The sequence below is a fragment of the Dama dama genome, chromosome 5 (assembly GCF_033118175.1).
Source record: "Dama dama isolate Ldn47 chromosome 5, ASM3311817v1, whole genome shotgun sequence".
Lineage (NCBI taxonomy): Eukaryota > Metazoa > Chordata > Mammalia > Artiodactyla > Cervidae > Dama > Dama dama.
Window position 1 is genome coordinate 79,992,744 of NC_083685.1, and position 25,889 is coordinate 80,018,632.

A 25,889-nucleotide genomic window follows, 5' to 3' on the forward strand; every position below is an offset into this window, starting at 1 on the left:
TTCAGTAGTTCCCTGCCCTTTGATCAGAATCCTCTGCTAACAGGCCCACCTGCATATCAGTGATAGCACAACAGCTAACACTTATAAAGATGGGCTCAAGGCACCAGGGATTCTTAAAATCATTCAGAGACTTCATCCTAGTTTCACTGAGATATGGACCATGTCCTGCTACTAGCTAGCTGACTTTGGCAAACTTCAATCTCTGGGCCAAGGTCTCCTCATCTGCACAACAAATCAGTCTCTTTTTCCTCTAAATACCCCATGATTATATATACTTTATCACCTGTTAAACTAATTCTTTGAAAATGTTTCATCTAGGGGACCTTCCTGGTGATCCAGTGGCTAAGTCTTCATGCTCCCAGTGCAGGGGCCCAGGTTTGATCCCAGGTCAGGGAACTAGATCCCACATGCCACAACTAGAAGATGCCACTTGCCGCAACTTAAGACTTGGCACAGCCAAATAAGATACAGAAAAAGAAAACTTGTAATTTATGCATACACAGGAATTCTCTTTTATCTAGAATAGCCCGGTCTCCTGCTGTATCAGAGTGCAAAGAGAGGCTATTGAATTAAAAACGTCATGTCTGATCAGCTTCTTTGAAGAACAATTTGGCAACAGCTATCAAGCATCTTTAAAATGTTCAAACCCTCTGTAACTCTGCTTCTGGTAGCCTATCAAGGACATAACCCAAAATGCAGAACAAAATTTACTGACAAGTCACTATAGCCCTAGTCATAACAGAAAAAAGAAAGACTGAAACAACCTAAAATTCAACAATGGGGGAAAAAAATAAAGGGGAAAATTCAATTTTTCCCCATTTCAAACTTACAATTTCAAAGTAAGTTTACAGGATGTTTTTAATAACAAAGGATAAAAACGTTCTAATGTAAAGCAAAAGCTCAGGATACAAAACTGCCTTTTTGTTTCGTCGCTCAATCATGTCTGACCCTTTGTGACCCCAGGGACTGTAGCCCGCCAGGCTGCTCTGTCCATGGGATTTCCCAGGCAAGAATATTGGAGTGGGTTGCCATTTCTCTCTCCAGGGAATCTTTTCCAACCAGGAATCGAACCAGCGTCTCCTGCATTGGCAGGCGGATTATTTACCACTGAGTCACCTGGAAAGCCCACAGAAATGCCTACATGTATATAATTAGAGTTATTTTGAAAGCACACAAGACTAGGTGGACTGACAGCAAAGCATTAAAGCTTTCTCTTTGACCTGTTTCTGTTCTCCAGGGGGAGGAGGGTGCTGAGCAGGGGAGGTCACAACTACAGCTTCTGCTTTGTCCTCCAGTGGCTACACTGTCACCCTATTCACTTTTGGCAATGATGTGAGTGCTACACTCTCTGATGCCGATGATGGTTCTTCAGTTAATTCCCTTTGTAAAGGTAAAATGCACTAATCTAAAATGTCTGGGCACGTTCCTCGATTCCCTCTTTGGTACATATTTAACTGAAGTGAAGAGAACAGCAAAGTCTTGTCATTATTCTCAGTCACCAATGAGGGCAGGAATAAAAAAATTTTTTTCCAGGAAGACTGACTTCAAAGCTGTGGATTAATGCTGCCTTTTAACCACAGAAGAGGAAAACTAAGTTCATATTACTACTTATCCTGAAAAACATTTATTGCTCCATTAATAATTCTTCCTATGCAAAAGAAAATTTGTTTTTCTTAAGTTCTTAAAAACCCAGCATATGCATACACTTTTCTTCTACTGAAGGAAAATTGGTTTGTGTTGAAATCAATTCATTTCATCAACCTGGCTAAAAATCAGAGTCCAAAAGGTAACAATGATATCATTCAACTTCCTCCTCCTGCCCCCCAGAGTCAGTGACGCTTATTTTGAACAACACTGGTTTTCATGTAGTTTGGTTTCTGGAACACTGGCACATGGGATACTTGGCACTTGTTTTTATCAGAAAAGCAATCTGGACAGTTTCAGAAAGGCAGGATGCTCTGCTCTGGACCTCTGAAGAGTTCTGTCTGGCTGACCTGCCAGCAACTTCACCTCTGACGTCTCCTGCGAGTTTCCATTATACTGCTCTTCTCACTCACTCAACAGAGAATCTGCCAACATCTCTTTCTGTGTTACTACTGCTCAACTCTCACAATCTCTTTGTCATCAGCAACATGAAGATCATTAAGTGGCCTAAGGGTCACATAGCATCTAAAGACATGGTGATGCAAAGAACAATGAAACCTTAACCCACCTGCTGGTATTCTGGTTCCTGTTTCTTTCCAAACTGTCCTTGGCTCCGTGAGTGGGCTGAAACTGTTCACCTCCGCTCTGTTTTCCAGGGCCATAACGAGCTGGCAGCTTAAAAATCAGCAGACATGTTTCAGTGCTTTGATGAAGGAATCCCTCTTCCCTTCACTCTCACATTCTATTTTTAAAGTCATTCTCGCTCAGTATGTAGAACTAACCAGACCTCTCAAGACAATTTCAGTTCGCATGTTTCACATTTAATAACTTATCTCTTAGCTGGAGGCCTCTTCATAGACACATTGGCCCTCAGGACTTCAGTCCGAACAGGGTGCAAGTGGAAAATGAGCGACAAAATAGACATCAAAATTCCCCAAACTTTCCCCTATGTGATTATTAAGGCAGCAGGTTTTACGGCAGGAGTCCCAGGCCCTGGGTTCTCATCTGATCTTTACTCAGACTGACCTAAGTGAGCCCTATGTTTTGGTTTCTTCATCCATAAATCAGGGACAATAATATGTGCCTAAATCTACTGGGGGAGTGGGGGGAGGAGAGGGGTGCTATGAAAATAAAACACAACCAAAAAAAAAAAAAAAAAGAAGGCTACAATACTTCCAAAATAGTAGAAGTAAAATAAATTAAAACCAATGCCCTTTAGCGTAAAAAAGAGACCTGCGATCTGCTTACTGCAATTTCAACTAACTTAGTTTAATTATATTTCCTAACCTACAGCAAATAAAAGCAACACATATGAGATCTGGGGATGGCAGCAAGACACCTAAAGGTGAGAAGATGCATAAAAATGATCACTGTCTCTGTGGAGTATGAGTTCCAGAGGCTGTTGAGGGGAGGCAACAATGTATCACAGAACATCACAGTGACAGATATTAAAAAAATCATCATGGTCACCAAGGAAAGGCTAGAATAGATTTAGAATATATTCAAATTGGTATTTAGAAAAATGGCAAATCTGCAGTGTTTTCATTCAGTATGATTAAAAATTTAAGAACGGAGAAATTAAAAGAATGAATTTCAAATGTTTGAAAATTTCACTTATGTGAAAATGCCTTATTCCTTGATTATGCTAGAAAACTAGAGTAGGCATTTTAAAGAACAATTAAAATATGGTATAGTTGCTTTACACATAGTCATATGTACTAGTAGATAGTTTCCAACAACGGCTGCCTTCAATGCCTTCCCTCCTGGTCCACACTGCCATGAGAGAGCTGGAATCTACTTCCCTCCCCTTGAATCTATGCTGCCTTCCTAACTGTGACCATCAGAAAAGCAGCAAAAGTGATAGTGTCCTAGTTTTTAAAGAGACCTGGCAGCTTCAGCTTTCACTTGGGAAGCCAGCTGCTGGGCTGCAGAGAAGCTTGGGTGAGACCATTAAGTGAATGAAAAGAAACCAAGCGTAGAAAGAGGCCGCCTGGGGGAGCCAGGTAACTGAGGCCTTCCTGGAACTTCTTGCTCAACTCAAGACTCCAGCTGAATGCAGCGGAGGGGGTGGTCCCAGCCAGCATCACAAGGGATGGAAGAATCAGTCAAGTTAGCCCTGTCATACTCAGAGCCCACAGAATGATGAGAAGTAAAAAAACACTGCTATTTTATGTTATACAGCAACAGGTGATCAACATACAGTATACAATAAAAGTTATTTCTAGTAGTTTTCTAGTAAACTCTAACTTGCATTGTGCCTTCTCTTTGTGTGTGTGTGTTAGCAGTAGCTCAGTTGTGTCCAACTGTTTGCAACCCCATGGACTGTAGCCCACCAGGTTCCTCTGTCCATGGGATTCTCCAGGCAAGAATACTAGAGTGAGTTGCCATTTCCTTCTCCAAAATCACCTTCCTTCTCTTTACATAAAAACAAATGCCAAGGTTTTTCCAAATGTTCTAAGTGAGGACTAAAGTCTCGCTGAAATGCAGCAAGGAACAGTGCAAGAGCACTAGCCTGGGAGTCAGAAACCCAGCTGGGCCTGGTCAGTAGCACAACAAGAGGTGGGGTAGTGGGAGTCGGCTGCCCTGTGCAGGCCAAGAGGGTGCACTTCAGGTGGAGGATTTTAAAAGAATTAAAAAACCCACTAAAAGTTAGCCTGCTTTTTTTTTTTTCACCATGAGCCAGCAACTCTAAATAATTTCAGTAATAAGATCCTCCTTCCAGTGGTGCTGACCTCTTCCACTCCACCCTGTGCTCAGTCACATCCATGGATCTCAGGAAGTTTAAGTCTCTGAGCTTGAGCTTCACACTCTGGAAAAGGATGGGCTTGATCCATCTCTAAAATTCTGATTCAACAGGCAGCCAGCTCTGCATGTGTGAACTTGTTAAAATTCATCCACTTATTGATTCCCTCAATGACCACTTACGGAGTACCTTCTACTGCTAGGCCTCCTTCTATGTGTGGGGACATTCCTCAGCCTCACTGGACGGACCTGTCCTTAAGAAGCCCAGAGCCTACAAGCCATGTGGTGTGGTCAAAAAAAGAAGAAACAGCAGCAGCTCACAGGGGAACCACTCTTCAACCTCACATCCTCTGAGGCATTTCCTTTGACTACAAAATCCTTCCATTCCCCATTGGTGTCTGAGCTGCTCCTAGCAGAGCTTGTGGCTCATTCATCAAATCCCAGGGTCTAGTAAACAGCCTCTGGCTCTATGCTTATCAAATGAGTGAATGAATGAATTAATAAGCAATTCAGAATGGGGATTAATACCTGCCCAAGATACCATATTTGGTGAGTTGAACTATATAAAATTGTCAATACTTGATGATTTTGACCTACAAAACAGCGACTTCACATAGTTCACAGAATTTTATAGAGGACAGGGCCTGTGAGCTGGGTTCCAGATAGAATATGAAGAGTATCTACCTTGGAATTCCAACCTAGAGGCCTCGTTTCCCAAAGCAAAGAGGACTCGCTACGAGTTGGCGGTGCTGACGCCGCCCTTGCAGGCGGGTCAGGGTATGCAGACCCCGCGTGCTGCCCTGCCCCCCCACCTCAGCCTCACCTGCCGGCCCTTCTCCGGCTGATCCCTGGTGCTTTCTTCAGTGACTTGGGGGAAAAAAGCTAAAGGTGTCCAGCCACAGTCTCTTCTTTTCTTGGACCTTTTGCCAAAATGTCCTCCTCGAAAGTCTTTCGTTGTTCTCGGAGACCTTGCTAGAGTCGGACCGTTGCCCCCCGGGTCGGGCTGCTGGTCCCCCGGCCACTGCACGACAGGAGGGACGTAGCTGGAAGCCGGGGGGCCGAGGGCCGAAGGTGAGTCGTGGATACCTGCAAACTCTCTCGAAGAAGCCCACAGAGACCTGCGCTCCGCCTGCTCCTTCTGTATCATCTCAAGCTTTTCTATCTTCTGCTGAACATTCCTCAGCAAATCAGCATTCTGGTGCATTAAGGTCTGCGAAATCTTCAGGTTCAGCACACACTTACTGATGTACTCCTCAGTCATGGACCGGTTGTTCACGCCGCCCTTGGCTCCTCCGGCTGGCGCAAGCAGGCTAGGGGAACGCAGCACACCATTCTGCCAGTCCCAGTCCTCACAGGAGAGCTCCGTGTCAGCGTCCGAAGAGCTCTCGTCTTCGTCGCAAAAACAGCACGCCTCTCTCTCCATCTTTTCCAGCTCTTCTTCCATGGACTTCAGTTCATCTGTCTGGTTTGGTGTGGCTCCCTCAAGAGATAAGCCAGTTCCTGGATGCTCCTCCTCTTGGTTATCTGCTGTGTCCAGGCAGCCTGAGTAGATTTCATTGATTTCGAAGCTGCAGAGGCTTGTCTGATCTGGGCTTGGGCTCCTGGCCTCTTCCGCCACAGAGCAGCCAGGAGAAGCAGCATCTTGGCAGTCAGTCTGCTGGGCCACTGGATTTACGTCTGGGACAGGAGGCTCTGGTGTTGCTCTCTCGGTGGGAGAAGAGTGACCCCTTGGGGAATGAAACTGACCACCTGCTGAAAAGAACAGCAACATGCAGCTGACTAAAGTGACCACAGCAGCTCAGCACCTGCGGCTTGTTGCTTAAGTGGCAGGAGAACACAGAAAGAAGGTTCTTTTTTTTTTTTTAATATTTATTTATTTGTTTATTCATTTGACTGCCTCAAGTCTTAGCTGTGGTATGTGGGACCTACTTCCCTGACCAGGGATTGAACCCTGGCCCCCTGCACTGGGAGCATGGAATCTTAGCCACTGGACCACCAGGGAAGTCCCCAGAAAGAAGGTTCTTATCTCCTCACTCACTCTTAATTAGAAAGACTGCCAGATACACTCACAGAGAATGAGAGGGTCTTCCTAACTTTTGATGAGAGTTGAGATAGAAAATCTGGGAAGGGCTTTCCTGGGTGGCTCGGTGGTCAAGAATCTGCCTGTTCATTCAGGAGACACAAGTTTGATCTTTGATCCAGGAAGATCCCACATGCCGAGGAGCAACCAAGCGAGTGTGCCACAACTATTGAGCCTGTGCTCTAGAGCCCAGGAGCAGCAACTACTGAAGCCCACATGCCCAAAAGCCCGAGCTCTGCAACAAGAGAAGCCGCCACAATGAGAAGCCTGTACACCGCCAACTAGAGAGTAGCCTCTGCTCACTGCAACTAAGGAAAAAGCCCACCCAGCAATGAAGACCCAGAACAGCCAAAAATAATAGGTAAATAAAATTATTTTAAAACAAGAAAATTTGGAAAGGATCAAACCCAGGAAAAAATGCTTATGCTTAAGTTATAAGATGTTCAAAACATGCCTAACTATCAGGACAAGTGAATTACAGGCCCCTGAATCTTAGGACTAAATTCATACTTTCTTTACACAAAAAGTGTTTGAATAATCACGTCAGTTCAAGTCATGCTCTTTGTGAGCATCTGATAAAAAGAGCCGAGACATTGCCCAAGAAGCCACTGCACTGTGAGAGAAATAATACCTTAAAAAACAGCACCAGGACTGACCACCCACCACCCCTGGTTGCTGTGTACGGCTTGTAGAAAATGGGATGGAGGAGTCAAAGTAAAGAGACCTTGGAGAGCCATTCTGGAGGCCTCCAGGCCTGCGCAAAGAGTCAAGAGAATAGTCGCTTGGCTAGAATCCGAATGCCTGAATTCCAACTGTGTAATCAGCCTGGAATCATGAGCAAACCACACCTCTCTGAACCTTAGTTTTCTCATCTGGAATATGAGGGCATCAACCAGATGACTGCAAGGTTCTTTGCAGCTCTGAGTTCAAAGGTTTCCAAGTACACTAAAAAGTAGTAAGGCTTTAAGAAAAAGGTTAGAAGGAAATACCAGAATGTTAACAAATTATTTCTAAGAAATTAAAATCTTAAGTAATCTTCTTCTTCATATTATTTCAAGTTTTCTATAATGAACTGTAGTGAGAATTTCTGATAATGTACACTCAGAGCCTTGAGAAATTTCATAGAAATAGCACCTGGGAAAACAGCATATATCAAGAAACTGTGTTGATGATGTATCAATAATGATGAAAAACATTTTTCATGTTTTTCTGAGAAAAACAGCCTTCTTACAGACCCCAAGGCCAGACCCAGAAGGGAGTATGACTGGAGTAATAAAAGCATGGACCTTGGAACAGCGGGTCGGCGTTAGGTATGAACACTGCCTACACACTTGCTGACTGTTCCCGAGACTATCCCACAAGGGAACAGCCTGGGGTCAAAACAAGGAGATCTGGACTATGTCAATGTAGAGTCTTGGGAAAGATAGATCAGAGCAAGTTTTGCAGTCTGCAAGCAGGAGTAACAGCTAGACTCAGTGGACTCTGCACCTCAGTCCAACAGAGGCTGCACATCCCCTGACCCATTGCACCAGATTTCATGTCCGGTTCTCATTCTCGTTGCTCGCCCCCGGACCTCTACAGCAACAACTGGCGCACAACGTGGGGCTGGAGCAAAAATGAAAACACAGCGACGCAGAACCTGGGACGGTTGAGAGACCTCTGAAAATTCCCACTGGTAAGTCCTCAGGCGTTTAAGCAGGGTTAAAATGGGAAATGTTGAGAGTGCAGAACACTATTGCCCATGTATTTGTTTATTAAGACAGCTCTTGAAAGCGGGAGGAGCTTCTATTAGTGAAGGGCGATTATCAGAATTGTTACAAGCAGTGGATAAATATTGCTGCGGGTTCCTGTCAATAGGGATCTTAGATTTAAAAGTCTGGGAAAAGGTTGGAGCCGAGTTGAAGAAAGAACATACAAAAGGAACTTCTCTCCTTGTTTCTGTTTGGAATACATGGACATTGAATAAGTCAGTACTGGAATCTTTGCAGACTTCTGATTCTTTTGATGAAAGTGATGATGACTCTTTTGAAAAACCTCCAAATCAATATAGCAAGACCAGTTGCCAAGTTATATTCAATCAAGGTTATATACCAAGATTGGGACTGGGCAAAAATCAACAAGGAAGAATTTATCCTTTGACGGCTCAAGATTTCAAGCACCACCCCCCACCCCCAGACTGCTTTTTCACTAGTGGCCAGTACTCGTGTTAATCTTCCTCCACCCACACTTATATCTCTTAATTGGAAAACTGATCAACCTGTGTGGATAGAGCAGTGGCCTCTAAAACAAGAAAAGTTGGAGGCTTTACATAAATTAATTAATGAACAACTTAGCAAGGGACATACCATTGAGTCCTTTAGCCCTTGGGATTTTCCAGTGTTCATTATACAAAAGAAGTCTGGTAAGTGGAAAATGCTTACTGATTTGAGAACTGTTAATGCTGTTATTGTTCCAATGGGTACTTTACAACCTGGTCTACCTAATCCTAGTATGATTCCAAGAAATTGGCAATTGTTTGTTATTGATCTCAAAGATTGTTTTTCTACTATTCCTTTACACACTGATGATCAGCCTAGATTTGCCTTTTCAGTTCCTTCCATTAATTTAAAGGAGTCATATAAAAGATTTCAATGGACTGTATTACCTCAAGATATGATTAACAGTCCCACTATTTGTCAAAATTTTGTAGCCAAGGCTTTACACCCAATGCAACAGCAATCCTCTCATGCATGTATCATTCATTATATGGATAATACACTATGACTACAAAAAAGAGAGATGACATTTTTGGCACTGAATAGCCATGATATTCTTTAGATTCTGGAGAAAACTGGTTAAAATAAAATCTTTTTTGAAACTGCAAAACTGGTTCTTCTTGCACGTGCAATTAGGAAAAAGTTGACTTGTTAAAATACTTTTTTGGAGCTCCAATTCTGCCTGGGAAACAAAAACAGGCCTGGGAAAAAACCTGAAGCTAACTCTTATCATATCCTTGGGATACACAGCCCACTCTGTCTAGGACTCCAGCCATAAACAAATTGGCAGAACTCAAACCAAGGGAAAAAAAGAAAAAGAAGGAGCAGAAAGATATTTTAAATTTCAAGCAGAAAACTATGAGATCTCTGTCTGTCTGTCTAAATTCAACTGTGTCTCAGTGTGTGTCTTTGTTTTTGGATACTATGTGGTTAATTTATAAATGAGTTCTATTTAAATTAAGGTTCACTTGAACTGAAAAATATTCAATATTAAATATCTAACATTAATGTTTGTTTGCAATTCTAATTAAGACATGTCTTTAAGTCATCAACATTGTATAATACTTTTATTGTGCCTAGGTTTAAGGTAAACTAAATTTGTCAACAAAAAAAGTAACTCTTTATATATATAAATGAGATGAAAACTTTTAGATAAACTCTATTAAAAATACTTATATTTTAGAAATGTCTAAAATAATCTCTGAGGATTGGGGTAACTTAAATTTCTAAACTAAATGATAAATTACTAAATGGTAAAATTTTATTCAATAGCTAGGTCACTTCCAAATAAAATAAGATTTTTAAAACATTAATTACTGAACACCAACTTCCTCTTACAGAAAAACTAAAGAGATTTTGGACTATTAATAAATATGTTTGGTGCCATCCTGAGATGTTCTCTATCAAAAAAAAAAAGCAAATGTTTTTTAAAAATTAAAACTGGTATTTATGTTCAACAATCTACAAAATGCTAATATACAAGACAGCTCATGGTTGCTAAAGAAAAGTAAGATGTGTGATTTTAATAAAATTGTATAAGGAATGGAATTACTTTCTATTAAGGAAAAAGGAAGTACATCTGAACTTACAAGTGTCTGTTCTCTGAATGGGCAAATACAGTGATGAATACAGAAGTGTAAAAAATGTTTGTGGCAAGTGGAAGAGAGTTTTATGCATGATACAGGTTTCTTAAGACATTAAACTGCCTTTGAAATCTTTTACTGTTATTTTGACTAGTGAATAACTATTGTTTCACAATGAATATAGTGAAAGTGAAGTCACTCAGTCGTGTCCGATTCTTTGTGACCCCGTGGACTGTAGCCCACCAGACTCCTCCGTCCATGGGATTCTCCAGGCAAGAATACTGGAGTGGGTTGCCATTTCCTTCTCCAGGGGATTTTCCCGACCTAGGGATCAAACCCACGTCTCCCTCATTGCAGGCAGACGCTTTAACCTCTGAGCCACCAGGGAAGTCCAATGAATATAAGCTGGTACCAATCTGGAATTTGATTTTCTCTTCCTGTTAAAAATCAAAGTCTTCTTGGAATATGGCTTTTTTGATAACAGACTATATAAATTTCTTTGTCTTTAAGTGATTCATACTTTGCTTTTAAAATCTTTTGTTACTTAAAAAAAAATCTTTTGTTACTTTGATAAAATGAATGAGTGTTATTTCACAATGATCTATGGAGACTATGACACACATAGACAAAGCTCATACTGCTTCTACAAAATTAACCCCTTATAAGGAAATTTAAAATGGATAAATAATGGCTATAAACCAGTCAGGGCTATGGGAAGTCCAAGACAGCCACTTGGCTTTTCCCGGCTCCCTGACAAGCCTCACTTTTATTTGATAAGATAAAGCCTTTCCTGGCTGTAGGGTTAATATCTCACAATAAAAAAAAAAATGCTTAAAATACATTGTCTGAGATCTCCAGTGACTGGGACACCCATTTTGCTGGACAGGTAGTACAGACGTTAACAAAAAACTTCACAAACTTCTTGGCTGCTGCTGCTGCTATGTTGCTTCAGTCGTGTCCAACTCTGTGCGACCCCATAGACGGCAGCCCACCAGGCTCCTCCGTCCATGGGATTTTCCAGGCAAGAGTACTGGAGTGGGGTGCCACTGCCTTCTCTGAAACTTCTTGAAGACTATCGTTTTTACTGACATCCTTAGTCATCAGGCAAGGATCACAAAACAAAGGGATTGGTTACATGAGGTTGAACAGACTGCTAAACATGACTACAGTTTTCATGACTTTTTTGTCTAATATATTACTGGCTTCTAATCTTTGTTTTCAGATGTAAAAAGGCTCATCTCCTCAAGTCACTGATGGTTTAAAACAATTTAGTGATTTACACCTGTGGATAAAATTAAAACATTTTTCCTTTCTCTCTGTCACATCCCTCCAGAAATTAAAAACATTTGGGTTCTGAGCAGCCTTATCAAGGTTAAAAAAAAAAAAAAAAGACTGTCTCCAGACATATACAAAAATCTCAAGAGTATACTGGGGAGCTCTAAAAGAAATATCCACCCAACTGATGTCAGGCCTATGACATCTAATATTTCATTGAATCTTAAGTTCTAATTTTGTTAATTAAGATCTGTATTTACTAAGACTCACTTCTTAGATAATTCCTTATGGTTATGTTACATTGCTAAGAAGCGTCATTAAGTTAAATTTAAAAAGACATTCTTAAGTTAAATTAAAAAGTTACTTCATTAAAAATGACACTCTAAATTTGTTTCTAAAACTTATCTCGGTAATTAGTCTTTAAATAAAGATCAGATGCTCCCGGATCTACAACCAGGAAATTAACAACAAGCTATAGTCATTTAACAAACTAAGTCAGATGACTTAAAGACGTCACTGGGCTATACCTAATAAAAGTTCTTGACTTAAATTCTATCTTATGATTTTACTATTACTGCTAACTATACTGTTTTCTATAGTGCCTGTTTCAAGAAATATTGTCCCTTACATTATCAAATGTATGACTGAGCCACTGATATAATGATGGTATACAGTTCCATATAAAATCCATAGTTATAACGGATGTAACTCATATCCTCCTCTGGTAAACTCTCTTATGTACATATGACTATTGATACATTCTCTCAATTTATATGGGCCACTGCTCACTCCAGTGAGACTACAAAACATATACAAAGACATTAATATGCATTTTTGCTGCTATAAAACTACCAAAAACTATAAAAACTGATAATGGCCCTGCTTATATCAGTAGAACACTCCAACAATTTCTTAAAATTTGATCTATAAAACATTCTACTGACATTGCTGATAACCCACAAAGACAGGCCATAATGGAAAGGGCTAATCAATCACTTAAACATGCAATACAAAAACAAAAAGGGGGAAATGCCATAGGACAATAAACAATATTGATTAAAGCTTTATTTACTCTCAGTTTTTGAATATTTTGACACAAACTACGGAAACTACAGCTGAGTGACATTTTTAGGCTACATCCACAAATCCAACTAAGCCTGTGATTTGGTGGCAAGATCCACTAACAAATGCTTGGTCACCGAGAAAGTTAATTACATGGGAAAGAGGGTTTGCTTGTATCTCCCCAGGAGAAGGTCTAGAACCTGTGTGGATTCCAGCTGGTAGAGTCAAACTGAGCAGAAACCACTAGTGACTCCAGACAACCTCATCATGGTTATGTTTGCCCCGATAACTACTGCAGTGAGTATACGTCTGGTTTTGGCAGAAGCAAAGAATTATACTTATTGGGCATATATACAAATTCCCCCATTACTAAAACCCATTGATTGGGGGGATTCTATGATTCCCATTTATGTTAATGATTTTTCCTGGATACCAGGACCTGAAGATACACGCCTTCCTTTTGTTTAAAAAGAGAAAGAGACTCCCTTCAGTGTTACTTATGGGTATGAATCCTGGCCAATTTGTGTAGGACCAGGTACAGGATGTCTTAAATTATCTATGCAAGCCTGGTGGTTCACTAATTCTTTAAATCATAACTATACTAAGGTTCAACTATATCTTCTCTCTGGTCTGAGTTTTGCTTGTAACGACTCAGAATCCAATGACACCAAATCAGACAGACCTTTATGTAAACATCGCAAGCTGTGGACTGAAATACAACATCGCATTCAGTGGAATAACTGCCGCAGGACAGGGGGAGTAATTTTGATTAATGGTTCCTATGGAATTGTATGGGACTGGTCCCCAAAGGGGTATGCAGTCTCTAATTGCTCTCATCAAAATCAGTCCCATAATCCTCACAAAAGGCTGCGTTGGCAGGTGTATAAAGTCTTTGACCATACTAATATTACCACTCATTCAGATCAGCCAATTACATGACATGGTAGTGGCATGTCACCTTCCTTCCCACAACTGGATCAAGGGAGAGGGCAAGGAGAGATTTGGAAATTGGCTTTAACTCTTAGAAAATTACAAATTTGGGATGGACATTATTCCGATAAAACGAATTATTCACTGACATTTAACACCAGTACAAACTGGGCATTTTATATTCAGGCTTGTGTGAGAGATCATTATGTGTTCTTGAAAGGAACAATGTCTATCGATGAAAGTGCACAAGAACTTTCTTGCCAGGATTACAAATTATATACTTGCTTGAATTCTTCACTTTATAATTCTAATCACTCATTTGTTATATTATGATGGAGACTGGGAATCAGTCTTCCAGGAAATCAAACCAGACCATGGGAAGGCTCCCCTGAAATACATGCTCTTTTAAAGGTTACAAATAAAAGTATTGCAATGTTCCAAAAGCTTTATTGGACTCCTTATAACAGCTATTGTGGGAATTATTGCTGTCGTGGGACAGCCACGACCGCAGCAGTAGCTGGGGTTGCACTGCATCAAACTATACAAATGACTACATTTGTACAGCAGTGGCACCAAAATGCAAGTTCTGCCTGGGGAAGTCAGACCCATACAGACCAAGAAAGCAATGAACGATTGACTGGTTTAGAAAATGCAGTTCTCCTTCTAGTGGATGAAATACAAGATTTGAAATTACAAATTCATCTTAAGTGCGATTGGAATATCTCTTCATTTTGTGTCACACCTCAGAAATATGATCAAAGTGCATATACTTGGGATCAATTATCTAAACATTTGCAAGAACACATTTATAATAATCTATCCTTAGATATTTCCTAATTACAGGCTACTATTTCTAATATGCAGAATGTTCACTTACAATAACTCCCAGAAACTGATTTCTTTAAAGAAATTGAGGAAAGCTTACATAAACTTAACCCCATGATGTGGATTAAAACTTTAGAAGGAGGATCGCTTGGTACTATAATATCAAGATGCATATTTCTAACTGTTTTGTGTCTAGTCCTCAGATACACGAGAGAAATCATCCAAGAAATGATGAAGAAAGAAGTTGCTCGGACAGCATATCTACTCCTGCAAAAACAAAAAGGGGAGATGTAGTGGGAATTTCTAATAATGTACACTCAGAGCCTTGAGAAATTTCATAGAAATAGCACCTGGGAAAACAGCATATATCAAGAAACTGTGTTGATGATGTATCAACAATGATGAAAAACATTTTTCATGCTTTTCTGAGAATAACAGCCTTCTTACAGACCCCAAGGCCAGACCCAGAAGGGAGTATGACTGGGGTAATAAAAGCATGGACCTTGGAACAGCGGGTCAGCGTTAGGTATGAACACTGCCTACACACTTGCTGACTGTTCCCAAGACTATCCCACAAGGAAAGAGCCTGGGGTCAAAACAAGGAGATCTGGACTATGTCAATGTAGTGTCTTGGGAAAGACAGATCAGCGAAAGTTTTGTAGTCTGCAATCAGGAGTAACAGCTGGACTCAGAGTGGACTCTGCACCTCAGTCCAACAGAGGCTGCACGTCCCCTGACCCATTGCACCAGATTTTGTTTTCTGCTTTTATTCTCGTCGCTCGCTCCCGGACCTTTAGGGCAACAATGAACAGATAATAATTTTAAATAAAAATCACCATGTTTACTTATGAAATGATTGAATACATTCCTAAATCATACTAGAAAGAAATAGATTGTTACTGCCCACTTCTAGACAAGGTGTATATGGAGCCCATAAAGTTTAACTTAATTTTAAGGATCTTGATTTTTTTTCCTAAGGCAGTCATCTTTCCCAGTATAAGTTACGGGTATAATTTGGAGGAGTTGATTAGTTGCAGCTCTCAAAACCCAGTTATGTCAAAACCTTGAGTTAAGGCCATACCTGTTTCCTTCAGCTCTTTTATTTCCAAGTTAGGGGTCTCTTTGGGATGTTCTGAAGTTAGTCCTAGATAGACATTGACATCAGGATGAAATTCGTATCTCTGCACCCTGGGACTCTCAGTTGGCTGAGTTCTCTGGGCTCCAATAAAATCCTGTAACAAGGGAAATACTGTCAAGGACATATTTGCAATCATCTGAATGTCACTGGTGTTTTAGAAACATATCTAGGTGTCAGATAAACTCCCTGTTACTCCTGTTGGGTAGACTCACTGTAGTTCTCATAAATGAACTCACTGTAATTACCAATACTTTGAAAAGTAATAACAGAGGCTTCACTGGTGGCTCAGTGGTAAAGAATCCACCTACCAATGTAGGAGACATGGATTCAGTCTCTGATCTGGGAAGATCCCATGTGCCGTGGAGCAACGAAGCCCCTGCACCGCAACTTCTGAGCCTGCGCTCTAGAGCCTGGGAGCTGCAACTACTGAAGCCCACACACAGAGATCCCATGCTCTGCAACAAGAGAGGCCATCACCGTGAGAGCTGGTGCACCACAACCACAGAGTAGCCCCCCTCGCCACAACTAGAGAAAGAGCCTGTGCAGCAACGAAGACCTGGCACGGCCAAAAATAAATAAATAAACAAAATTATTTGTTTTAAAGTAACTAAAGCTGCTATCCACTGAATCACACTAGTGCCTACAGGGTGCCCCTTTTACACTGACCCTTTCCAGCGTCCCTCTGCAATTTCCTGCTGCCCTCACCAAGTCAGGCAGTTAGGCTTTTCTTGGGAACACAGAAAGAGTGTCATGAAATGAGGATTTCCAAAACTTCCTACAACTTGATCTCTAGCTTCTTCTTGGTCTCTTAACTCCCTAATCTATCCTGAGATAGGTAAGCAAAAATAGACCCCTAACAACTTTAGAGCTTACCTTTAAGTCATTCTTCATAATATACCGGATATCTTGAAGGTTCATAGTTCTATCTTTCTGCTTGACCTGGATGCCTGACTTAACAATATCATAGTAAGGTTTCGGAAGCCTGACATCAGCTTCTAAATAATTTCCCAAAACTATGGTTTCTTTAATGACTGAGCCATCTAAGCCATCCCAGGGTATATTGTCTGTTAAGGAAAAAGCCAGAAGAAGAAACATTAAGAAATCAGATGAAACTGGGTAACTTCTGTCAAGTTGCTCAATCTCTTTAAAATTAATTTCTGTAGAAAAACTACTGGAAGCTCAATAACAAAGGAGAAACCATCTGACCCAAATAACAGGGAAATCCCTGTAACAGAGACAGGAAAGAGCAGTGTCAGACCCCTGCAGGTATGGACTTCTGGCCGGCAAACCTGGGGACCACAAGGGGATGTTTCCTGGTGTCAGGGTGGCCTGCCCAATGCATTCGTGTCACAGAAGGTGAGGCTTTGCCTCTGAGGCTGTAAACACTACTAAATGGGGCTGAGTCTCACCCCGTCAGTGAATGTGGTATGTATACCTTCACCTCAGAGTCCTGTACGTTTGGAAGGGCTCTGTTTCTTTTAAGTGACACTGCTTATACATACAATGGGTCCTGCGTGTGTTTGATTTCCATTTACTTCTCAGAGGCCAGTCCTTTCCCCTCATCTGTAAGTTCTTAACATAGAAAACAACTTGTGGTTGCCAATGGGGAGAAGGGAAAGAGAGGGATGGACTGGAAGTTTGGGGTTGGTAAATGCACACTATTACATTTAGAATGGAATGGATAAACAACAAGGTCCTACTGTATAGCACAAGAAACTACATCACTCAATATCCTGTGATCAACCATAATGGGAAAGAACATTAAAAAAGAATTGCACACATATGTGTAACTGAGTCACTCTGCTCTACAGCAGAGATTGGCACAACACTGTAAATCAACCATATGTCAATAAAAATTAAAAAAGAAAACAGGTTCTTAAGGGGCACCTCGCAGAGACCCCTAAGCACTGACAGCAATATTCAGTTTACAAACTCTCCTTGGATTAAATGCACTCCCATTGACAAGCCAATAGGTGGGCTTTGTGGAATCTTAACAGGTTAAAAGAGAATGATTTCTGAGAGATCATATCTTGCATAAACACAAAGAGGTTTCCTTAAGTCTTTTTTCCCTGTGTCCTGCATTCTCCTAACACTAAGTGACTCTTCGGCAGGGGAGAAACCCAAGCTAAGAAGAGGGGCTTCGGTCACTGTCAGTGTGCTCTCTGACCAACCTGTTAAAATCTCCTGTATGATCACGGAAAAGCTGTAGATGTCCGACTTCACGGTGGCCGCCTTCTGTAAGATCACCTCCGGGGCGGCCCAGCCGTACAGCTGGGTGGGGAGCGGCACTCGAGTGAGGTCCCTGTGTGCACCCCCAGCCTGGCTATGGAAGGAAATGCAAGGCAGGGCTGATGCCTTAAAGGATCCCTGTGATTACCACGCAGCACATGAGTCAAACACTTGCTGATAACCTCCTTGAGCTTCTACAAACCCACCTAGATCCTGAACCAACCCACACTGCCTGCAATTCCTTACTGTTGCTACCTGAGCAGGCCCTGCCCCACCTCCCACCTCAGCTGGCCACTCCCTCCTGCTCACTCACTCCCCGCAAATCACAGGGGCCCTCTTGCAGCTTCTCCAACGTGCCAAACACATCACCACTTCAGGTTTTTGCACTGGTGGTTTCTTCTGAGAGCATGCTCTGCCCACAGATCCTAGCATGACTGCGTGCTTCTTATAATTAAAACATTAGCTCGAAAATCACCTCCTCGGAGAGGACTTACCAGAACACCTTTACTGGCATCAGAGCATTTATTATCTGAATTTCTTGTTCATTGATTTATTATTTATTATCTGCTATCCCTAAGAAAGGCAATCCCAAAGAATGCTCAAACTACCGCACAATTGCACTCATCTCACATGCTAGTAAGGTAATGCTCAAAATTCTCCAAGCCAGGCTTCAGCAATACGTGAACCGAGAACTTCCAGATGTTCAAGCTGGTTTTAGAAAAGGCAGAGGAACCAGAGATCAAATTGCCAATATCCGCTGGATCATCAAAAAAGCAAGAGAGTTCCAGAAAAACATCTATTTCTGCTTTATTGACTACGCCAAAGCCTTTGACTGTGTGGATCACAATAAACTGTGGAAAATTCTGAAGGAGATGGGAATACCAGACCACCTGACCTGCCTCTTGAGAAACCTGCATGCAGGTCAGGAAGCAACAGTTAGAACTGGACTTGGACCAACAGACTGGTTCCAAATAGGAAAAGGAGTACGTCAAGGCTGTATATTGTCAGCCTGCTTATTTAACTTATATGCAGAGTACATCATGAGAAACGCTGGGCTGGAAGAAGCACAAGCTGGAATCAAGACTGCCAGGAGAAATATCAATAACCTCAGATATGCAGATGACACCACCCTTATGGCAGAAAGTGAAGAGGAACTAAAAAGCCTCTTGATGAAAGTGAAAGAGGAGAGTGAAAAAGTTGGCTTAAAGCTTAACATTCAGAAAACTAAAATCATGGCATCTGGTCCCATCACCTCATGGGAAATAGATGGGGAGACAGTGGAAACAGTGTCAGACTTTATTTTTTGGGGTTCCAAAATCATTGCAGATGGTGACTGCAGCCATGAAATTAAAAGACGCTTACTCCTTGGAAGGAAAGTTATGACCAACCTAGACAGCATGTTAAGAAGCAGAGACACTACTTTGCCAACAAAGGTCCGTCTGGTCAAGGCTATGGTTTTTCCAGTGGTCATGTATGGATGTGAGAGTTGGACTATGAAGAAAGCTGAGCACTGAAAAATTGATGTTTTTGAACTATGGTGTTGGAGAAGACTCTTGAGAGTCCCTTGGACTGCAAGGAGATCCAACCAGTCCATCCTGAAGGAGATCAGTCCTGGGTGTTCACTGGAAGGACTGAAAGCTGAAACTGAAACTCCAATACTTTGGCCACCTCAGCTGATTCGTTGGAAAAGACCCTGATGCCGGGAGGGATTGGGGGCAGGAGGAGAAGGGGACAACAGAGGATGAGATGGCTGGATGGCATCACCGACTCGATGGGCATGAGTTTGAGTAAACTCCGGGAGTTTGTGATTTGGCGTGCTGCGATTCATGGGGTCGCAAAGAGTCGGACACGACTGAGCGACTGAACTGAACTGATTATCTGCTCCATGAGGCAGGCTTCTTATCTCTTATATCATCAGAACTCTAAACTTATACCAAGGCCTCAATGCTTACTTTTGAATAAATGAACCTAAGATTTTTTCAAGAACCCCTTGCAGCCTCCCTCAAAGCCTTCTGGGACTCCTCCAACTCTTCACGATTGCTTCTTTTCTGAGCTCTGCCCTCTTGGAAATGAGCCCTCTCAGTTTAGTACTCAAAGTTTCACTGATTTGCTTGAATAACTCAACTTTGCAACCTGGCTCCTTGGGAACTAAGTCAGAGGTCCTAAGTGTCCTCTGGGCCACCAAAAGTCCTCAGGATGAAATCAGCGCTGCCTTCTGCACACAGCTGTCATGAGCATCAAATGAGATCACATGTGTGGAAACTCTCTGTGAGCCATAAAGCACTAAGCAAGTAAGGAATTAATACGAATGTTGTTGTTGTTGTTGTTTAGTTGCTCAGTCATGTCTGACTCTTTGCGACCTCATAGACTGTAGCCCATCAGGCTCTTCTGTCCATGGGCTTTCCCAGGCAAGAATACTGGAGTGGATTGCCATTCCCTTCTCCAGGGGATCTTCCTGACCCAGGGACAGAACCCGGGTCTCCTGCACTGCAGGCAGATTCTTTCGTGTCTGAGCCACCAGGGAAGCCCAGGGTTGAGGCTGGCCATCTCCAAATCCCCATTTTACTGTAGGATTCACGTTTCTATTGGAGAGCGTGTCAAAGAAACTGTTACACCTCCATGCGAACAACAGGTGGCGCTGCATCACTGGCAAACAGCTGGGGTTTTGTCAACCTTGGAAAGTCTATTAACAGGAAAAATGTCCAAACCGTTTAGCTCTTGAACACATAGCCAAAGTGGGGAACCTTGCTCTGAATCACTTCAAGGATTCACTTCAAATGCTTCCTGAGCACTTACTACTATGTGGCAGGTGCTGAGCTGGGCAGTAAAGATGAACAAACCCTAGCATGGTTCCTGCCCTCTTGGAGCTCACCATTCGGAGGGGCCGACACTTGACTGCTGGGCAGTGAAGCATGCTCGGTGATTTGGGGAAAGGGCTTCAGTATAGGCTTCATGGGGTGTGGTGGAAGATGGTGTCAGAAATAAGTTTAAAAGGAAAAACGGGAGCGCCAGGTATTCCAGGCGTGAGAAGCAGCCCTGAGAAATGGCATGGCCTGCAAGTGTCCTCAGACGGCCAGGCAGAGTGGTAAGTGATGAGCGTGATGCTGCGGACGGAGCCCCCACTGTGGAAGGCTTCCCACTCTACAAACTGAAGGGACTTAATCTTGTAGGCAGAGGGAGACACTGGGATTGAGAATTGACCAGGTCTGAGACTGAGCAGCTCAACCGGCGAGAGCTATCTGGCCTCCACCGGTTTCCAACGGAAAACGGCTCCAGTCACAGCTAACTTCTCCCTGCTGCTCTCTCCTCCCATCACCGCCGTCTCCATGCACGAGCGAGGAGGAGCTTCTCAACCTGTAAATCAGCCAGAATATCATTCTGCTAAAAAAAATCCTTCACAGTATTTTAAGTATTTAAAATCCCAGTGTTTTAAGGATTAAATTCAAACTCTTTGCCAAGGCCCACAAGGGGAAGCCCAATCTAACCCGTGCTCTCCTCTCCAGACAGAGAGACAAGGGGCACACAAGGCCCTGGGAGGTGATAGCCTTTCCACTTCATTCATTTAAAAAACATGTTGAGGAACTTCCCTGGTGGTCCAGTGGTTAAGACTCCACGCTGCCAATGCAGGGGGTGTGGCTTCAATCCCCGGTCAGTGAACTATGATTCCACATACAGCATGGAATGGCCATAAATAAATAAATAAAATTGTCTGTAAATAAATAAAATAGAATTTTAAAAATAAAAAGGAATTTCCCTGGTGGTCCACTGGCTAAGACTCCACGCTCCTAATGGAGGGGGCCCGGCTTTGATCCCTGCTCAGTGAACTAGATCCCACATGCTGCAACTAAAGATCCCACATGTCACAACTAAAGATCCTGTGTGCTGCAACTGAGACCCGGCGCAGCCAAATAAATAAATACATTGTTTAAAAAAACTTTTTTTAATTAAAAAAATAAAGAACATGCTGAGCTCCCACTGTGTGGAGGCCTGCTCTAGGTATCTGAGATATGGCAGCAGATAAAACAGAAACCCCTGTCCTCATAGAGCTTTTCTAAGAAGTAAATTATGAGATGTAAGACCTGCCAGGGGCTTCCCAGGTGGCACTAATGGTAAAGAACTCGCCTGCCAATGCAGGAGACATAAGGGATGAGGGTTCGATCCCTGGGTCAGGAAGAACCCCTGGAGGAGGGCATGGCAACCCCCTCCAGCATTCTTGCCTGGAAAATCCCATAGACAGAGGTGTCTGGCAGGCAACAGTCCATAGGGTCGCAAAAAGCTGGACATGACTGAAGTGACTTAGCAGGTATGCGTGTAAGACCTGCCAGAGACTCAGAAATAAAGCCTCAGTGATGGTGATGGGTGAGGACCAGGCTCAGCAGAGGTAAGCAGGTCTCAGCCAGGGGTCTGCCGGTGGCTCAGGCCTCACAGCTATACCGGAGCAGCCCTGGGCCTGGGACTCAGAGCTCTGGAGGACAGCAAGGAAGCACAGGGTAGATCCTCTGTCCCCCAGAACTGGAAGGAGAGGACTCTGACTTCTGCCAAATGGGAAATGAAGTCCATCCCCCAAACCTTGAGTAAGGATGACGTTTTCATCACTACTTCCCTCCCTGCACTGAGCCCTGCCCACTCAGGTCAGGATCGTAAGGCTCACCAGCAAGGTTCACCAGCACCCACTGCCTTCTCGCATCTTCCAGGATGTGCAGCTGTGGTGCATTTCCCAGCCTGCCTGCAGGGAAGAGGTGACTGGGCGCTGGGCACTGTAAAGTGGGAAGTAATGATACACCCATTTCTGGCAGTCCCTAAACCCTGCCACGTGTCCCTCCAGGCTTGCTCTTTCTTGCTGACCAGCAATGCGGAGGACACAGAGGAAGGCGGAGGCCGGGGGGGCAGCGGAGCCCCGGAAGGGAGGAACACAGAGCACCGTAAATGCCACCCCTTCCCGACACACAAACACTGCATGGCAAGGTGAGTGAGAGATACTTGGGCTGTGTGAAGCCACAGAAAATTTTGAAAACTTACAGTCTGGCTAACATGTGCTCACGCTTGTTAAGTGTTTATTATAATGAACAGAAGTAACTTCCCCAGAGTCCCTCTAACCTTGGGTGACAGGGGAAGACATTGGGAAACCTCCTCCTCCACTGATAAGGCAGTTCAGCCCACCAATGAGGGATCCTGCCCAGATCAGATTCTCTCTCTACAGCAAAGCACCCGCCCTGGGGAGACCCTGTTTGGAAGTCATGATCGAGGTGCACCTACCTTTCCATCATGTACTCCAGGTTGGTCAGCCTAGCTTCCCCTGTGGAGACAATGTGGATGGCGTAGGAGCTGAGGGAACGGTGGATAAAGCCCCGGGAATGCAGGTATCTCAGGGCATCGGAGATCTGGAGCAGCAGGTGCACGATCACCTCCAAGTGCAACATGGGGAACTGGGCCCGCTGCAAGCAAGAACAAAGTCTGACCAGCAATGCGGAGGCCACAGTGGGAGGCGGAGGCCTGGGGGGCAGTGGCGCCCCGAAGGGTGGAACGCAGAGCACAGTGAATGCCACCCCTTCCCAACACACACACACTGCATGGCAAGGTGACGGAGAGATACTTGGGCTGTTGTGAAGCCACAGAATGCTTCACAGTTTCCAAAGTCTTTTGCATTGACCTTCATGACAGCCACCTGGTGTCATGGTGGGGAACCTAAAATCCAATGAGGTTAAGTGACCAGCCTGAGGTCCCACTGACTCAGGCCCCCGACTCCAAACCTGGGTTCCTCTCCCTTAGCCAAGCTGCTTGATGTTACGAAGAAAATGAGGAGAGAAGTCCTTGAACCTGGTCCGCACCTCCAGTGTGGGCCCCACCGCCACTGGCGATGCCAAGCCTGTGCTGCGGAAGAACCTGATCATAAAGGACAATCCAACCCCCACTGCCGTCAGAGGACCCAGAAACTTCACTCCAGGAGGACAGAAGTTCCCTCCCACTAACATACCCAGTCACAACTTCTCTCTTCTCTCCCCAGAAGTGGCATTTAAAGTCAATGCCCTCCCCCGAGGAGAGGAAAGGGAGCTATAACACTGAGAGGCGGTGCCCGGGGAAGGAGGAGGGGTGAGCCATTTCAGGGAAGGGCCCTTCCCGCAGGCTCTCTTCTCACTCCAGCCCAGGGTCTTCAAAACAAAGCCATGGAGAAAGAAAAACCAATCTTTCAGGACCTTTTGGAAGTCACATTTCAGGCCAAAGCAAGCTCCCAAGCAGTCTGTGTGCCCCATACCCTCCACCAGGAAATCGGGAAAGCAGGAAGGGACAGACAAGGCCTTGCATATAAAGGTCCCAAAGGGCAGCAGTCCCCACCCTTTTTGGCACCAGGGACCAGTTTTGTGGAAGACAATTTTTCCACGGATGGGGGCAGGGGAGGTAAAGTTTCCAGATGATTCAAGCACATTACATTTATTGTGCACTTTATTTCTATTATTATTACATCAGTGCCATCTTAGATCATCAGGCATTAGATCTGGGAGGCTGAGGGCCCCTGCAATAGGGCACAAGTGAAAATGCCAGAAAATAAGGCCAGAGACTGTTTGGTTATTGTTAGTTAAAAGTGTGGCTGTGTGTTTTCTGGGTCTACTGAGCTCTCAGATGTGTGATTTAAAAAGCCAGACTAACAATAACAAAATCATACTAGTTCCAATGTGCTGATTAGCTTTAAACGGTGCATTATATAGCCCCTCTCTGAGTAAAGAACAAAGAGATTTCTCTTCTATGCATGCACAGACGGGAACTCTGCTGCTGGGGGAAAAGAAGAGAGGGGGAGGAAAAGGAGAGTCAGAGTGGCGGGGAAAGGCAGCAAGGGGAAATGCAGGCAAATAGTCATTTACCCGTTCGTGGAGGACACTGAACAGCGTGCCCACCGTGATGCGCTCGTACACGAGGCGGGTCTTCTCCAGGTCCGGGGACAGGCACACAGCCATCAGCTGCAGCAAGTGGGGGTGCCGCAACTTGCTGCAGAGGCAAAGAAGCCCCAGGTGAGGCAGAGGGAAAGAGGACAGGATGAAACGATGGGTGCTTTCCTTTCTTCTGGGCTCCCTGAACACATTCCAAACAAATTCTATTTACACACAATGTTCTGCTAAGAAAGTGGGATGGGGTAGGGGTCGAGTTCTCTGTTCATGGAATTCTTAGCTTTTCACTGATCAGAACCTGAAGGCTTAGGGTCATCAATGACAGTGTCACTAAGAGCTACTAAGGAAGGGCCTTGACATACATCACCTTGATCCTAATAACCAGCTACAGGAAAGGTGCCATTACAGTTACACTCACAGAGATCAGGAAGCAAAGGCCAGGGAGAGGTCAGGCCCAAGGTCACACCTCCCACCCAGCCTCACATCAGAATCCACACTGTGTCTATGAGCCTCTCCAGCCTCCTTGAGTCCCTTTAGGCTGACTTTCCCAAAAGGAAGGGTTTGGCTTTATAGGAGTTGAGTGAACTTGATGAGCCAGGGACTATTCCAAGGCCTCAGCAGCGCTGGTATGCAACCAAGGATGAAGTTCCTGCCCCAGCAAGACCTGAAGGACTAACCCCTGAGCCACAGGAAACCTAAGGTACTGAGACCCATGGGCATGTTTTCCAAGGAGAGACAGCGCACGCGGTCCTGATGGTGGGCCTTGAGGGCTGCAGATGAGCCAGCCAGGCCTGAGGCTGGACCTGAGAGACATGCAGGGAGTCTATTAATTGAGCCCCTCATTACCACCATCCCCAGCACTCAGGCTATTCAAGAATGCTTCTTTTTCCTTCTTGGCAGCCCTGGAAAGTCAAATCAACCTACCAGGAGGAAATGCTGAGGCTGAGGAGGCTGGTCTCCACCCTCAGGTACAGCCCTGAACTTGGGTCTGAGATGCTCCTGGGTTTTCTTTCTCACCTACTGTGCTCTTGCTCGGCGATTAACAGGTCAGCCAGCCGCAGCCTGCTGCAGTGCGGGTGGGTGGGGAGGTGCAGCTCCTTCACCGTGACCCTGCTCCCGTTCCACACCAGGCTGCCGGGGCAGGAGAGAGTGTGAGCAGAACGGGGTGTGAGCAGGAGGGAGTGAACAGCCACTTCTGCAGACATGTGATCAGAGGAATAGTGTTCACACAGATTCTGTACAGCC

General features: G+C 43.9%; 1 protein-coding gene across 1 annotated transcript in view; it reads right to left on the reverse strand.

The window, feature by feature from the left end:
• TEX14 (testis expressed 14, intercellular bridge forming factor) overlaps positions 1–25,889 on the reverse strand; it is a 106,302-nt gene that overhangs the window by 29,287 nt on the left and 51,126 nt on the right. The window contains exons 8-15 of the mRNA XM_061142634.1: positions 25,662–25,775; positions 24,621–24,744; positions 23,020–23,198; positions 17,706–17,857; positions 16,408–16,598; positions 15,478–15,628; positions 5,210–6,138; positions 2,213–2,319 (exon numbers count right to left, since the gene is read on the reverse strand). Coding sequence (XP_060998617.1) covers positions 2,213–2,319; positions 5,210–6,138; positions 15,478–15,628; positions 16,408–16,598; positions 17,706–17,857; positions 23,020–23,198; positions 24,621–24,744; positions 25,662–25,775 — 1,947 coding nt within the window. The remainder of the gene's footprint in view (positions 1–2,212; positions 2,320–5,209; positions 6,139–15,477; positions 15,629–16,407; positions 16,599–17,705; positions 17,858–23,019; positions 23,199–24,620; positions 24,745–25,661; positions 25,776–25,889) is intronic.